Raw genomic sequence first — 15,202 nt, 5'->3', positions numbered from 1 at the left:
CACCCGCCTAGGGGATCATACCGAGCTTTTGTAGAAGCTGTCACAGTTAACATCAGGTTCATCTCCCAACTGTAGGAATTCACCAAGCTGCTAATCAACAAACGAGGAAGTAACTTGTTTCAAAGGATTGCAACAGTGGGAAAAGAACCACATCTTGGATTTAATAACGTCATAGATCCAGTCTTTGTCAGCTCTCAGACCGCTCTCTTTAAGTCACTTAATTCCTTACAACCTATTCTCTCTCACGTGTTCATTAATTTCCCAATTCTGTTAACCTGCAGCAAGTTGTCAACTAGAGTGTAGTCTATTTCATTGAACACCCTATATACTGTATTTTGGTCAGATTTCATTGGAAATGAGTTCAACGCACGTATGCTGCTATATGTACACTTGGCTCGGTAGCCAAGGACAAAAAATGATGCTGAACAAATCATTACTGCTTAACTTGATTTTTCTAGGAATTGCGCCAAACATGATGTTGTCCAAAGTGTGCAGTGAAGTAAACAAGCCAAATGGTCAGTATCAAATTCCAGCAGACAGTGATGCTGTGCTGAACTTCGTAAAGAATATGCCTATTAGAAAGGTAACCTGTTGCGTAGATTTTATTGTTTCTACATATACACAGTCAAAGTCATCAACTTGAGAAGTGGTTAATCTCCTTACACCATCGCTAATACTATAGTGCAAAAAAGCCAGGTTTAAAACCCTGGGCAATTTAGGGGAAGTTCCTATTTTATCCATCAAGGTGACCATATCACTCTGAGGCTGATGATTCCATGTAATAGAATTGAGCCATAGAAAAGTACAGCACAGAAAGAGGCTCTTTGGCACACCTAGTCCATGCCGAACCATTTAAACTTTCACCTTTCACCCTTAACCCATGAATTCTAGTTGTAGTCCCACCTCCCTCAGTGGAAAAAGCCTGCTTGCATTTACCCTCTCTATACCTCTCATAATTGTGTATACCTCGATCAAATCTTCCCTCAATCTTCTACGTTCCAGGGAATAAAGTTGTAACCTGTTCAACCTTTCCTTATATCTCTGATCCTCCAGTCCTAGCAACATCCTTGTAAATCTTCTCTGTGCTCTTTCAACCTTAGTTACGTCTTTCCTGTAGGTAGGTGATCAAAGATGCACACAATACTCTAAATTAGGTCTTATGCGACTTCAACATAACATCCTATCTCCTGTATTCAGTACTTTGATTTATGAAGGCCAATGTACTAAAGCTTTCTTTATGACCTTTTCTATCTGTGCCACCACTTTCAATGAATTGTGGACCTGTGTTTCCAGATCCCTTTGCTCTACCACACTCCTCAGTGCCCTACTGTTCACTGTGTAAGGCGTACCCTGGTTGGTCCGACCAAACTGCAACACCTTACACTTGTCTCCATTAAATTCTATCTACCATTTTTCCAGCTGGTCCAGATCCTGCTGTAAGCCGTGATAGCCTTCCTCGCTGTCCACTATACCCCCAATACTGGTGTCATCTGCAAGTTTGCTGATCCAGTTAACCACATTATCATCCAGATCATTGATACAGATGACAAACAACAACAGACCCAGCATTGATCGCTGCGGCACTCCACTAGTCACAAGCCTCCAGTTAGAGAGACAGCCATCTACTACCACTCTCTGGCTTTTTCCACAAAGCCAATGTCTAATCCAATTTATTACTTCATCTTGACTGAAGCAGCTGAACCTTCCTCACCAGCCTTCCATGTGGGACCTTGTCAAATGACTTAAAGTTCCTTATAATATTTATCCTTTGCAGTCTATGTCAGGTTAATCTCCTGCTTGTTGGAATTTATGTTGACTTTTGATCAATTTTTTTTAGTTCCTAATCCCCGTACATGTCCTGTGAATTTTGTATCTGGTTTTACATGTTTAACACTTGATCTTTAAGTTCATTTTTTATTTAAATTAAATATTTGCATTTATGTCAGCTTCTCTGTCAAAACTAAGAGTGACAGACTCACTTGAAAAGTTTCAACAGCTGGAGTGAGCTTGCAAGATTTGTTAGAGAAGACTTGAGCTGACAAATCTACTAGAAAAGCTGGCTAAAAATAGTGGAGTGATAAATTGGTAAATTGGTTTATTATTGCCACATGTACAAAGGACAATGAAAGGCTGTTTTCCATTATCAGCCATAGAGATCAGTTCATTACAACAGTGGCTGACTGCAGAATAAAGTGTTACAATTACAGAAAAAGTGTGGTGCAATTAGACCACAAAGTGCAAGACCATGATGAGTTGGATTCTGAAGTCAATGATCTATATTATTGTACTAGGGGACCGTTCAATAGTCTAATAACAGCTGAATAGAAGCTGTCCTTGAGCTTGGTTATACGTGCTTTCAGTCTCTGATACGAGGGGAAGAAGAGAGAATGTCCAGGGTGAAGTATTTACTTTTGCTGGCTGCTTTACTTGGAAGTTGCGAGAAGAGCAGAGTCCGTGGAGAGGAGGCTGCTTTCCAAGATGAGCTGAATTGTGTCCACATATCTGTGCAGTTTCTTGTGGTCTCAGGCAGGGCAGTTGACATACCAAGCTGTGATGCATCTGGACAGGATGCTTTCTGTAGTACATCAATACAAATTGGGTCAGAGGAGGCGTGTCAGATTTCCTTATCCTCCTGAGGAAATAGAGGTGCTAGCGTGCTTTCTTGATTGTGGCATCAATATGGTTAGACCAAGACAGGATATTGGTGATGTTCACTACTAGGAACTGAAGCTTTCGAATATCAGTTCCTAGGAGAGAAATCACCAGTACTCTATCCTGGTCTAACCACATGTAGTCAATAAACAATAGTCTAATATAGCTGTCTTAACTGTCCAGATTCTTCAGAGATAAGTGGAGTGTTCCTGTCCCCCACCCCTATCCTTCATCCTCTCTGTCTCTTTCTCTCATCTCTCTGCTCCTCTCCCCATTATGACACTTCTGAAATTGCATCTCTCTGACCAAGGTAATAACTTAGTTATGCTAACCTTGTGGCTTAGTGTCAGATATTGCTTGATGATGCTCTTGTGATGGGATGATTTACCATATTAAAGGTACTGTATTGGAGAATATTGTTACCCTTTAGATATTACACTAATAAAATATTTGTTCTGCTTGCTACTTTTATCTGCAGGTACCTGGTATAGGAAAGGTAACAGAAAAAATGCTGAATGCATTAGGAATTACAACATGCACTGAACTGTACCAGCAGAGGGCCTTGCTGTCCTTGTTGTTCTCTGAGAGTACCTGGTACCATTTTTTACAGATCTCACTTGGTCTGAGTGAAACACACCTTGAAAGGTAAATAAGTTGCTTCTGAAAGTTTGTGTAGTGTGTTATCAGTTGTTACAAACATAATTAGTCAGCTAAAATGTTATTAAATTAAAAACTGAGAACACTATCTGAAAAATGGATGTGTTAAAGAATTTAGAATTTGAACATACTGAGTTAAGACTTTTTTAACAATTCAGTCCCCTGAAAAACAAGTTGGATACATTTGGAATGTATTATATTTCACCTAAGTAGAATAGCAAAGTGACTACAAATAAGAAAATATTTGAAGTTGTGACAGATGATAAGATTTGAAGGGCAGCACGGTAAAGGTTAGTGTAATTCTATACAGCACCAGTGATCTGAAAGATTGGGGTTGAAAGATCACTGGAAGAAATTTTTACAGTCTACCCGTGACCACATGGGTTTTCTCCAGGTGCTCCGGTTTTAGGGTTAGTAAGTTGTGGGCATGCTATGTTGACACTGGAAGCATGTTGATCCTTGCGGACTTCCCTCACCACATCCTCGGACTGTGTTGCAAATAACACATTTCACTGTATGTTTCAATATACATGTGACAAATCATTGTGTTTAAAAATTAGTGATGCCTATGTGGAGTGATTCATGTGCATCCCCTCCAATCTCATCTGTTGCACGGTGCTCTTGATACGGCTTCCTCTACATTTGTGAGACCAAGGGTAGATCTGGCAACCATTTTGCAGATCACTTGCACTCAGTCCACAATGCCCATCTTGACTTTCTGGTTGCATGTCACTTCAGTTCCTCTTCCTAATCCCTGTCTGTTCTCTGCCTTGTCTGCTGTCAAGGCAAGGTCAAATGCAAACTAGAAGAACTTGTCTTGTAACTTCATATTCCATTTTGGTAGTATATAACTCAATAGTATGAATATTGAATTGCCCAATTTCAGGCACCCTATGTTCCTTTCCCATTTCTTTTGGTGCACCAGGGTTCTCTCTCCTTTTGTGCACTTTTCCCATTTACAGTTGGCTGTAACCTACACATCTATCTATCTGTGTTTCTTCTCCTCTTGCCTACTCTCTCTATCTGCTCCACCATCTGGTCCCATCTGCCCATCACCCTTCCCCTATCTAGCTCCATTGATCACCTTCCAGCTTCTACCTTCTCCCTCCCTTGCCCCACCTGGCTCTATCTGCAATCAACTGCCTTCCAACTATCACCTGCTAACCTCTGTCTCACCTCTTCCTTTCACCACTTTATGCTGGCTAACTTCTGTCCTGATGCACAGTCATGGCCGAAAATGTCAACCATCTTCGCAGTTGCTGCTTCACTCATTAGGATCTTCCAGCAATTTTTTTTTGTTCATGTGTTTTAAAAAGTTAGGCTCAAGAAGGATTTTGAAACTAGTAAGAAATCATAGCAGTTTGTAGGGATAGATTTCCAATGATTCAATCACATTTTCAGTAAGTGCCAAATTCCTCTATTAAAGCTACTCATCATCTTGAATACCTTTGTTAAGTTTTCTCTTAACCTCTCTGATCAGGCATCAGCTGTGGAAAGAGAAAGTTTCAAACTAAGGATCCTTTACAGAACTGCAAAAGTGAGAATACAGATTAGTTTTAAGTTGCGGCGATGGATAGGACAAAGGAGCAATCTGCTGTAGGGTGAAGCCTGAAGTGCCATTGCAGGAGGAATTAAGACTTAGTAAGAATCGTGTGAAAGTGGTTGATTACTGACGCGTCATGTTGCAGGAAGACAAAATCTTATGCTGTTAATCAAAAGAATTGCATATGAGGACCACCTTGCCCAAAGAATGTTACTGGTGACAAAGATGGGAGGAAGCTGCCTAAAATGATTTAAATAGGAAATGAAAGAAGGACAATTTGACACATTTCAGATTCTTAGAGAAAATAGATTATAAATGGATGTTGCTAGAGAGTATGGGGATCAGATTTACTTTTTATCTTGAATCTTGTCCAAGTTATAAATTTTGTTTTTATAAAAAATGCTGCCAGAAAGACCTTGGCAGTGAGTGTCAATCAGCAGGGAATCTGTGAAATTTTTCATGAGCTTTATGGCCATCTAGTGGGAGGAAAAGGTTAAATAGTTGTAGATGTTTTTGAGCTGTTTTTTTTCTAGTATTAGCTGTGCATTTGTATATTCAGTCTAGATGATCTAATTGGATTGGGAAATTTAACTTGGAATCTGAAAGTTATCCAACAAGACACAGCATGGGTTTGTTTCAAATGCAAATACAAAGAATGAAACTGATTCAAATAAATGAAAACACCACCTAGAAAGTAAATAAAAATGTATTGTGGAGTACACATGGGAGTTGGGCGTGGCATGACTTAGGTTTTTGAGTCAGTATACAGTATTGTGTGCTGATCTGTGGATGTTTATATCCAGCAAGAATTACTTCCCGGCCTTCTGTTGGGAAGATGGCTATTTTTAATTATGGTTCACAGGTCAGCTATAGGTTTTTTTTAAAAATAAAAGCCATATCGAAACTTTTCAGGCTTTAGGGTCAAATAAACGGTAGTATGTCATCTTGGGAATCATTTGGAATAGCCATAATACAAAGAAGTAACAGTCTCACTGGTCAGGTATATTCTCAGAGGACTTAATAAGGAGCAGGATCATAATGAGGTCAAGTGTATATCTTATGTGAACTATGTGATAGAGCATAGAACAGACAGTGCAAGAACAGGCTCTTTGACCCACCGTGTCTCCACTGACCACAATGACAATCTCAACTAATCCCATCTACCTGCACAAGGTCTGTATTCCTCTTTTCCCTGCCTGTTCACTCTTGTGTCTGAAGGTCTCTCAAACTCGTTGGACAAATAAATTAATATTTTACCAGGTAGGGATGATTTGTTTATAATTACCCCATTTCCTTTCTGTTCTTGATCATTGTGAGTTGTTTCATCCCAAACTAGATGAATAGCATATCTGATATTGTTATATGTATGGTGATGGTTAGATATGGGGAAAAAATTATCAAGAGTTAAGTTTGGATTGTCCTAGCTGAATCACGTTAGGCTCTGGGTCACACAATAATTTTATACTCCAATAAACCAATAAAGCAGAGTCCTGCATTCTATGGCATATGTTTAGTGGTGAATGAAAAGAACTGAAAGGCAAAAAGTAGTGTTACTGGTATCAGTGATGACTTTTGTCATGGTGTGATCATTTGCTCTCTGGAAGACTTTTGCTAAAGCTTCTCTCACTGTAGGTTGAAGTGTTATTAACTGTGAGGAAAGAATTGCTGATGTCACTTCAAATCTCTCAACAAACATCCAAGTAGTTTAATAGTTGTAGAAGGGAAGATGATATTATGTATTAGGAACCATGATGCTGTGTTCAATTTGCTTATTCTCCCTTTAGTCTTTGCACTCACCCAAATAGTCTTCAAAAATTGTATTATCTATTGGACAAGTAAAAGGACTGAAACTCCTGAAAAGCTACCTTTCCCACACACCCGTCAATCTTGACTGATGAGTTTTGCAGTACTTCTTCAAAGGGGTGTGACTGCTCCATGGAATAAAATATTCAAGTAACTTTTCCCCTTCCTGATGCATTCCAGCTGAAAGCCACCTATTCAACTCTTGTGCAGGAGGTGATACAGCTGCATACACCTTCTTTGGGTATGGGTCCTAAATGGTTTAAATCAGGTCCTAAATACTGCAGTTGGAATACATCACCTGCCTTTCCATTTCTGTCTTAAATTAACTTATTTTAAAAAAAGAAGCTTGCCTAGGGCCTTTTTTTTAAACTAAAGCTCTTTATACATCTAGCTCTGCAGTTGTTGAATTATGTGGAAAATGAACATGGCACTGAAACTAAAATTGTAAAGGAAAACTGTAAGTCTGAAATGTGAAGCAATGCAAAAATGCTAGCAAAATGCAAAATGTCAGTTTTTTATTTAGTTGTTAAATTGAAAGCGTGCATTCTCAAAAAAAAAAAGAGAAGTAATTTAGGTCATTATGCAGTGTTAGAAATTATCTTTTTATTTGTTCTGAAACCTGTGAATGACATTAATAAATATACAATAAAACTATAACATGAAAGTGTATTATGGACCCAAATATATGGCACTGGATGTCTTGTACACTGCCTAATCATATGCAATACTAGAGGACTAATCATAGAATCGTACGTCACAGACTTGGTCTCCTTTGGACACTGTCCATGCTAAATGTGTTGCCTATCTACACTAATCCTATTTGCCTGCTTTAGGCCAATATCCCCTCTATGCCATTTCTATCTAACTACTTATCCAAATTCCTTTTAAACTTAATTCTATTTCCTTCTACATTTATTCTGATATGTCATTGCAGATAGCCACCAATTATGTCTAAATACATAATCTATATACATTGATTGTATCAGCACTAATATAAATGTAAATGCACAAATGATGTTTGCTGCAATTAAAAGAGCAGATGTATAAATGCAAAATCATCTTCGTTTGAAGAGAGATTTAAACTTCATTCTTAAAATATCTCCACATGTTAGCTTTATATATTTTGAAGAAAATTGTATTGTTAACAGTAATAACTTTTATTGTTATAGAGATGGTGATCGGAAGAGTATGAGCACAGAAAGGTGAGCCCTCTTTAGTATTTCACATCTGGTTTGGCTGTAAGTTTTGCTCTTAATAATTCCTATTGCTTAGCTCTTTGTTAAAGCCTATATGAAAACATGAATTATGATTACTTGTCTTTATGTAGTGGTCAAAATTCTTTACAGAGCAGTGGTACAAGCAAAGGAAAATGATCAAAGCCATTCTAAGTATATAATGGGAAGTAGAAAGCAGAAAATTAGAAAGAAACTTAGAGAGTTTAGGGCCTCATTAATACTGGTGGGACAGAGAATACAGGATCATCATAAAAAACTATCTGGGATTATGGGGCTGGAAGAGATTGGGGATTAGGGTAAAATAAGGTAACCAGAAATTCATAAATAGTAAAGATTTTCAATTCAGTGTTTTGGGAGATGAATATCCACTGGAGATGAGCAAAGATAGGGACAGTGCATAATGTTGCTGACAGGGTTTTGAATAATTTGGACCTTGATAACTTGGTGCTTGAAATACCAGCAAAACATTGAATGAAATTGACTTTGGTGATAAATACGTGAGTTTTAGCAGAGGTGAAATGGACTGTACCGAAGCAGTGAAATTAGGCAGCACTGCCATTAGTTGCAGTTTGAAGTTTATAACTGATCTCAGGGACAAATATTTTCAGCTGGATTGGCAAGGTAGAAGGGGTTTTGATGTTTGCTAATGGAAATTTGATGGGCCGAATGGCCTAAATCTGCTCCTGTGTCTTATGGTCTTTTGGTCTTAAGGACTCTCAGGTTTTACTTGTGTTTGAGTGGAAGAAATTTTATATTTTCTTGTTGACTCACAGCAGTAGCGAATTCTGGTGAACAGGTATGAAAGATGGTAAAATGGTCAAATATTAAGGTGACATTGAGAAGGAGACACAAGGTTAATCAGTCACAATACTGGATTTATTTTTGCTGAGAGTGACTTTGACTTTTGATTGAACAATTTGACCAGTCTTGTGGCAGAAAAAAGCTTAAAGCTGTTTGGTGAATATTCCTGCAAAGATCTTCAAACTCGCTGAGGCAAAAAGCAGGAAATGCTCCCGAGCAAGGTCACCATCGTGATATCACTTGTGTATAGGAATCCATCAACATATTTATCAGTTTTCAAACCAGAATAAATAAATCTTCACGGCAATGGAATTCAGAAGCAGCACAATATATTTTGTATTATACATATATCTATGGAAGAAAATAAATTGAATTTTAAGAGGTTTTTATTTACAAGTCACAGGTCTAGACATTCTCTGGTGTTATGTAATAATATTTTTATGAGGAAGCTAGTCATTATAACTGATGCAATTCTGCCTGTATTTCTGGCCTTTTTTGATTCATATCATCATCATTTTAATATGTAATTTAGTTATGCATGGAGGCACTCAAAATTTATGTTCTTGCAGTATTATAGTAAAACACTGTGATGATAAATATAGGCATACAGTTGCAAAAGTTTGTGAATCCTTTGCAATTACTTGGTTTTCTGCATTAATTACTCGTGGTCTTATCTTCATCTGAGTCACATTAATAGACAAACACAGTCTGCCTGAACTAATAACGCACAAACAATTATACTTCTCGTCAATACTGAATACACCATTTAAACAATCACAGTCTAGGTTCAAAAACATATGTGAACCTATGGGGTAAAGCCGTCTCCAAAAGCTATTTGGAGTCGGGTGTTCTAATCAATGAGATGAGATTGGAGGTGTGTGTTATAGAGGTGCCCTGCCTGATTTAAAAAAAATCCAAAGTCAGATTACTGACACAGCCTGCTCTTCTCAAGAAAGATCTGTTCATGTACATCATGCTTTGATCAAAACAACTTTCAGAGGGCCTTAGATGAAGAATTGTAGAGATGCATGAAGCTGGAAAAGGCTACATAAGCATTTCTAAAGACCCGAGTGTTCATCAGTCCACAGTAAAAGAAATTGTCCACAAATGGAGGAAACTCAATACTGTTGCTACTCTCCCTAGGAGTGAGCATCTTGCAAAGACTAAGAGCACAATGTGCAACAGTGAAGCAGGTGAAAAAGAACCCAAGGGTAACAGCAGAGATCTCGAGAACTTGCTAAAGTCTCTGTTCATTTGTCCACTATGAGAAAAACACTGAACAAGAATGATGTTCATTGAAGGACAACATGGAGCAAACCACCGCTCTGCAAAAAAAAAACATTGCTCATGTCTCAGGTTTGCAAAAGACCACTTCGATGTTCCACAACGCTTCAGGGACAAAAATCTGTGGACAGATTAGACAAAAGTTAAACTTTTTGGCAAAAATGCACACTGCTATGTTTGGAGGGAAAAGGGCACTGAGCACCAACACCAAAACCTCATCCCATCTGTGAAGCATGGTGGAAGGAGCATCATGGTTTGGGGCTGCTTTGCTGCTTCAGGGGCTGGATAGCTTGCAATCATTGAGGGAACAATGAATCCAAAATTGTATCAAGACATTTTCCAGGAGAATGTCGGTGGCAGTCAGTCACCTGAAGATTAATAAAAATTGGATGCTGCAACAATGATCCGAAACACAAGGGTAAATAAACAACAGAATGGTTTAAAAAGAAGAAAATTCGTGTTTTAGAAGGCCAAAGTATCCCTGAAAAATGATGAAGTGGAACAGTTTTGTATGGAGTAATGGGCTAAAATTCCTTCTTGCCTGTTGTATAGGTCTGATCAGTGCTACAAGAAACGTTTGGTGGAAGTTATTGCTGCTAAAGGAGGTTCTACCAGTTATTAAATACAGGTGTTCACATATCTTTTCCAGCCTGGACTGTGAATGATTAAACAATGTGTTCCATAAATACATGAAAATTACAATTGTTTAAGTGTTATTAGTTTAGACAGATTGTGTTTGTCTATTTTTGTGACTTAGGTGAAGATCAGACCACATTTTATGAGTAAATAATGCAGAAAACCAGATAAGACCATAAAACATAGGAACAGAAGTAGGCTATTCAGCCCATCGAGTCTGCTCTGCCATTCAGTCATGGGCTGATCCAATTCTTCCAGTCATCCCCACTTCCCTACCTTCTCCCCATACCCTTTGATGCCCTGGCTAATCAAGAACCTATCTATCTCTGCCTTAAATGCACCCAATGACTTGACTTCCACAGCTGATCGTGGCAACAAATTCCACAGACTTATGATCCTCTGACTAAAGTAATTTCTCCATATCTCTGTTCTAAATTGATGTCCTTCAATCCTCAAGTTGTGCCCTCTTGTCCTAGACTACCCTACCATGGGAAATAACTTTGCCATATCTAATCTGTTCAGGCCTTTTAACATTTGGAATGTTTCTATGAGATCCACCCCTCCTTCTGAACTCCAGGGAATACAGCCCAAGAGCTGCCAGACGTTCCTCATATGGTAACCCTTTCATTCCTGGAATCATTCTCATGAATCTTCTCTGAACCCTCTCCCATTTCAGTATATCTTTTCTAAAATAAGGAGCCCAGAACTCCACACAATACTCCAAGTGTGGTCTCACGAGTGCCTTGTAGAGCCTCAACATCACATCCCTGCTCTTATATTCTGTACCTCTAGAAATGAATGCCAACATTGCATTCATCTTCTTCACCACTGACTCAACCTAGAGGTTAACCTTTAGAGTATCCTGCACAAGGACTCCCAAGTCCCTTTGCATCTCTGCATTTTGAATTCTCTCCCCATCTAAATAATAGTCTGCCTGTTTATTTCTTCCACCAAAGTGCATGACCATACACTTACTAACATTGTATTTCATTTGCCACTTCTTTGCCCATTCCCCTAAACTATCTAAGCCTCTCTGCAGGCTCGCTTTTTCATCACGGATAATTGCAAAGGATTCACAAACTTTTTCTTGCAAATGTAAGTTAAGCCCAAATGCACTGAGAGGTCCCACAGGAAATCAGTAGTTGAATTCTTTATGAGTGGTGCTGCTGGTAATGAATTTGTTCCAAAAAGATGATCATGCCCACCTGTAATGGCATAATGTCATCATTCTTTGGGAAGTGTGGTGCACTTCCCCAAATTTCACCCACTGCACACAGGGAAGATCTGCTGTAAATCAATTCCATTGCAATGAATTCATTTTTCAGTGAGTTCTCATTCAAAGAATGATCACTGATAAATTGCACCACACAGAGGTCATAAAGCAAACTGTTTACCTGCTTGATGTTGGACCTAATTAAGTTTGTATGTGATGACTTAGGATTCATAATTCAAATATACAGAATTCTTTACACATCTTGCTTGTTAGAATACCAACCCCCACCAGCCTCAGCTGAAACTAGTGTGGATTCCCTCTTTAGCATGCGTTCTTACATACGTGACTTGTAGGCATTTACTGTCATCAAGCTATTTGCTGTTTCTACAACGTATTTTCTGACTTTAGAACCTGTGTGAAGTAGAATTTATTTTTGAATTCTAGGACTTTCAATGAAATCAATGAGGCATCAGAACAGCTCAGCTTATGCCGTGAACTTTGTCATGATCTTGAGGAAGATCTCCACAAGGAAGGACTAAGGGTACAGCTTTTCTCGTTTTGTCAAAGTATTCTGAAGTCTTTTTCCTCTTAACATTGTAAAGTTTGAAGGTTTAATGGTGTACTTCACAAAAATAATGAATGCTACCTGAAGCTGTGTTCAGTATATAGAGGATTTTTAAGACTTTGTAAAATAAATCTTCTAAAATTTTAGGGGAAGACTGTAACTCTAAAATTGAAGAATATAAACTTTGAAGTGAAGACAAGAGCCTGTACAGTTCCATTGGCTATTTCTAAGGAAGAAGAAATTTATGCTGTTGCATCTGAATTACTGAAGACTGAGCTTGAGAACCTACATCCTCAGCCATTGAGACTCAGACTTATGGGTAACACTTAACAGGAGTTTCCAAATATAATTGTACAATGTCAGATAAATGTTTCTTTAGTTCAATAGCCAATTGTCATTAATTTTGACTAGAATCCCTTTTTGTTCCCTTTGATGAGATGGCAAAAGTAGACTGTTATCAGGAAATTGTAAATTCAACTGGTTGCAGATTACCTACATTGCAAACTCAAGGGGACACAATGCAAATAACAATTGTGTAAAATCTAAATAGTAGACAACTATCTGAAATATAAAGTGGTCAGCTTCTGCAGAAAAAAGAAAGACTCTGAGTGAAACTTTTATTCAGAACTGAAAATGCACTGCCAGAAGTTCAAAAAAAAGAACGTTAATGAATGACCTGGAGGATTCAGCTTAACCTATTCTACTTTACTGATTATGAAAGCAGTAAGAATCATAGAATGTAATGAGCATTTTAAGATAACTTAAGACAGAGCAAGCCGATAGCTTTCTGTTAATATACCAGGGCTAAGTTACATAATTTTGGAATAATGACAGTTATTGTGAAAGGATTAACAGTACATTTACCTTTCTTATGTATAAAGCTATAAAAGTTGGATGTAATTTCATATCTGTAACTGAAAGAGAATCACAACCTTTGTTTTAATTTTTAAAAACTTTATTTGGCATATTTTGTATCATTAGAACATTAGAAAGTTTTTGACAAGAACAGGTCATTTGGACCAACAAAGCTTGCCAAATTCCTATTCATACAGTGTGTTGAAGTAACTATCAAGTTTAGATTTGAAAGTCTCCAAGGTACTACTCTCAACTACACAACTAGGGAGTTTATTCCATGTGTCCGCAACTCGATGTGTAAAGAAATGCTTCCTGATGTTAGTCTGAAATCTCCCTTCCACATTTTTCTTGGGTCATACCAAGCCATTGGTATTTCACCGGTTGATAGAATGAGGCTTCAGCTTAGTCTAATTTGCTTCCTTGCTTTTAATTCTATTTGAGGAGAGGAGGTCTGTTTGGAGACTGCTGGACATTGTTGCATGGATTCCTGACAAATACTTGGTCTAGTTTGTTAATTCATTCCACTGCTATTTGATATTAGGATCTATTCTTTTTCATACTTTTTTAACTATTTAGTATATCTTTGAATTCTTCTCTCCCTTAAGTCTCATGGGAACCACTCAGTATTATTAAATTGTCGCTATTGCTCAATTAATATATTATTGTTTCTCCTGTAAGGTGTACGAATTTCTGGGTTTGTCCATCAGGATGAGAAAAAACCTCCCCAGAAAACCATCATCAATTTTTTCCAAACTGGAAAATCTGAGACCCCGATTTGCAGCTCTGATTTTGAGTGCGTAGACATGAAGAACCCAACAGAACTAGCAGAAACATCCAAAGGAGAAAGTTTCTTCAATAAAAAGCGACAGCAAAATAGCCAGGTTCTTGCAGTCAAACAACAAGAAAAGTGCACACCTGCTATAACGCCCCCAGCTCGCACAGTGGATGATATGCAGCCCAAGGACGGTGGCCTGATTCTAGCGTTAAAGGCTGATAAGTGCCAAAAATGTTTAAAAAGAGAAGGTATATCAACTTCAGAGGAATTGAGGAACCATATTGATTGTTGCCTATGTGTAACAGTAGGGGAAGCAAAGGCAAGGTGTGCAATCATGAAGGACGCATGTATCTTGGACACTAATTTTAAAAATGAAAAAATAATGGATCCATATGAACAAAAAGGAACAGGACATCAGGAGAGCTGCTCAGAAATGTATCCGAGAATTACGGATGTGGATTTGCATGGAAGGATTGAAAATAACAGCTTTAATGGTGAATCATTAGTTAAAAACATTACCTGTCCGATTGTACAATCTAGTAACCAGACTTGTCTTAAAGATCACATGCAGCCATCTAATAGACCTCTGACACTCATTAAAGATAAACGTATTTTAGAAGAAGAATTTTCAGACCACTGCAATTTCTCAGTTATGTCTGGTAAAAATACTCATTCAATTCAGCTGGATTTAACTAAATCTAATACGAGCAGGTTAGATTACCCATTGTTTACACAACTCAACCTGTCAAAACTGGGTCCTCAGCAACAGTCAGCCCAGGCAGTAAAGCATGCTGCGTCATTAAAAGGAAGGTTGTCTTCAGAGTCAGCAGAACCAACTGGTCTGGTATGTCCAGTTTGCAACATTAGGCAAGAAACAACAGATCTTTCATTGTTCAACGGGCATGTTGATATCTGCCTAAATCAAGGGGTTATACAAGAGCTTACTGAAAGATCAACACACCTATTTTCCAATGACTGCACTTCAAAGGAAGTAGGTGAGCAGCCTTATTTCCACGTAATCAATTTCAGTAATGAGTATTAATTGAGAACCTTATAAATGGAAATGTATTTCTTTTGAAACCCATTCATTTTGTCATGTGTGGTCTCTTATAAATCAACCAGACCAAAGAATAGAGGCCCTATCATTTCTTTGACAGACAACAAAGGCCAATAGATTGCATGC

General features: G+C 38.1%; 1 protein-coding gene across 9 annotated transcripts in view; it reads left to right on the top strand.

The window, feature by feature from the left end:
* The window catches only part of polk (polymerase (DNA directed) kappa), an 80,662-nt gene that overhangs the window by 54,592 nt on the left and 10,868 nt on the right, over positions 1-15,202 (top strand). For 8 of the 9 annotated variants that reach the window (XM_072257892.1, XM_072257891.1, XM_072257889.1 and 5 more), the window contains 6 exons: positions 459-583; positions 3,131-3,297; positions 7,825-7,857; positions 12,269-12,365; positions 12,537-12,708; positions 13,923-15,014. In XM_072257892.1, coding sequence (XP_072113993.1) covers positions 459-583; positions 3,131-3,297; positions 7,825-7,857; positions 12,269-12,365; positions 12,537-12,708; positions 13,923-15,014 — 1,686 coding nt within the window. The remainder of the gene's footprint in view (positions 1-458; positions 584-3,130; positions 3,298-7,824; positions 7,858-12,268; positions 12,366-12,536; positions 12,709-13,922; positions 15,015-15,202) is intronic. The other variant, XM_072257895.1, reaches the window with a different exon arrangement.

The sequence above is a fragment of the Mobula birostris genome, chromosome 5 (assembly GCF_030028105.1).
Source record: "Mobula birostris isolate sMobBir1 chromosome 5, sMobBir1.hap1, whole genome shotgun sequence".
NCBI lineage: Eukaryota > Metazoa > Chordata > Chondrichthyes > Myliobatiformes > Myliobatidae > Mobula > Mobula birostris.
The sequence above is the reverse complement of the archived record's forward strand: the minus strand, read 5'-3'. Positions and strand labels throughout refer to the sequence as shown.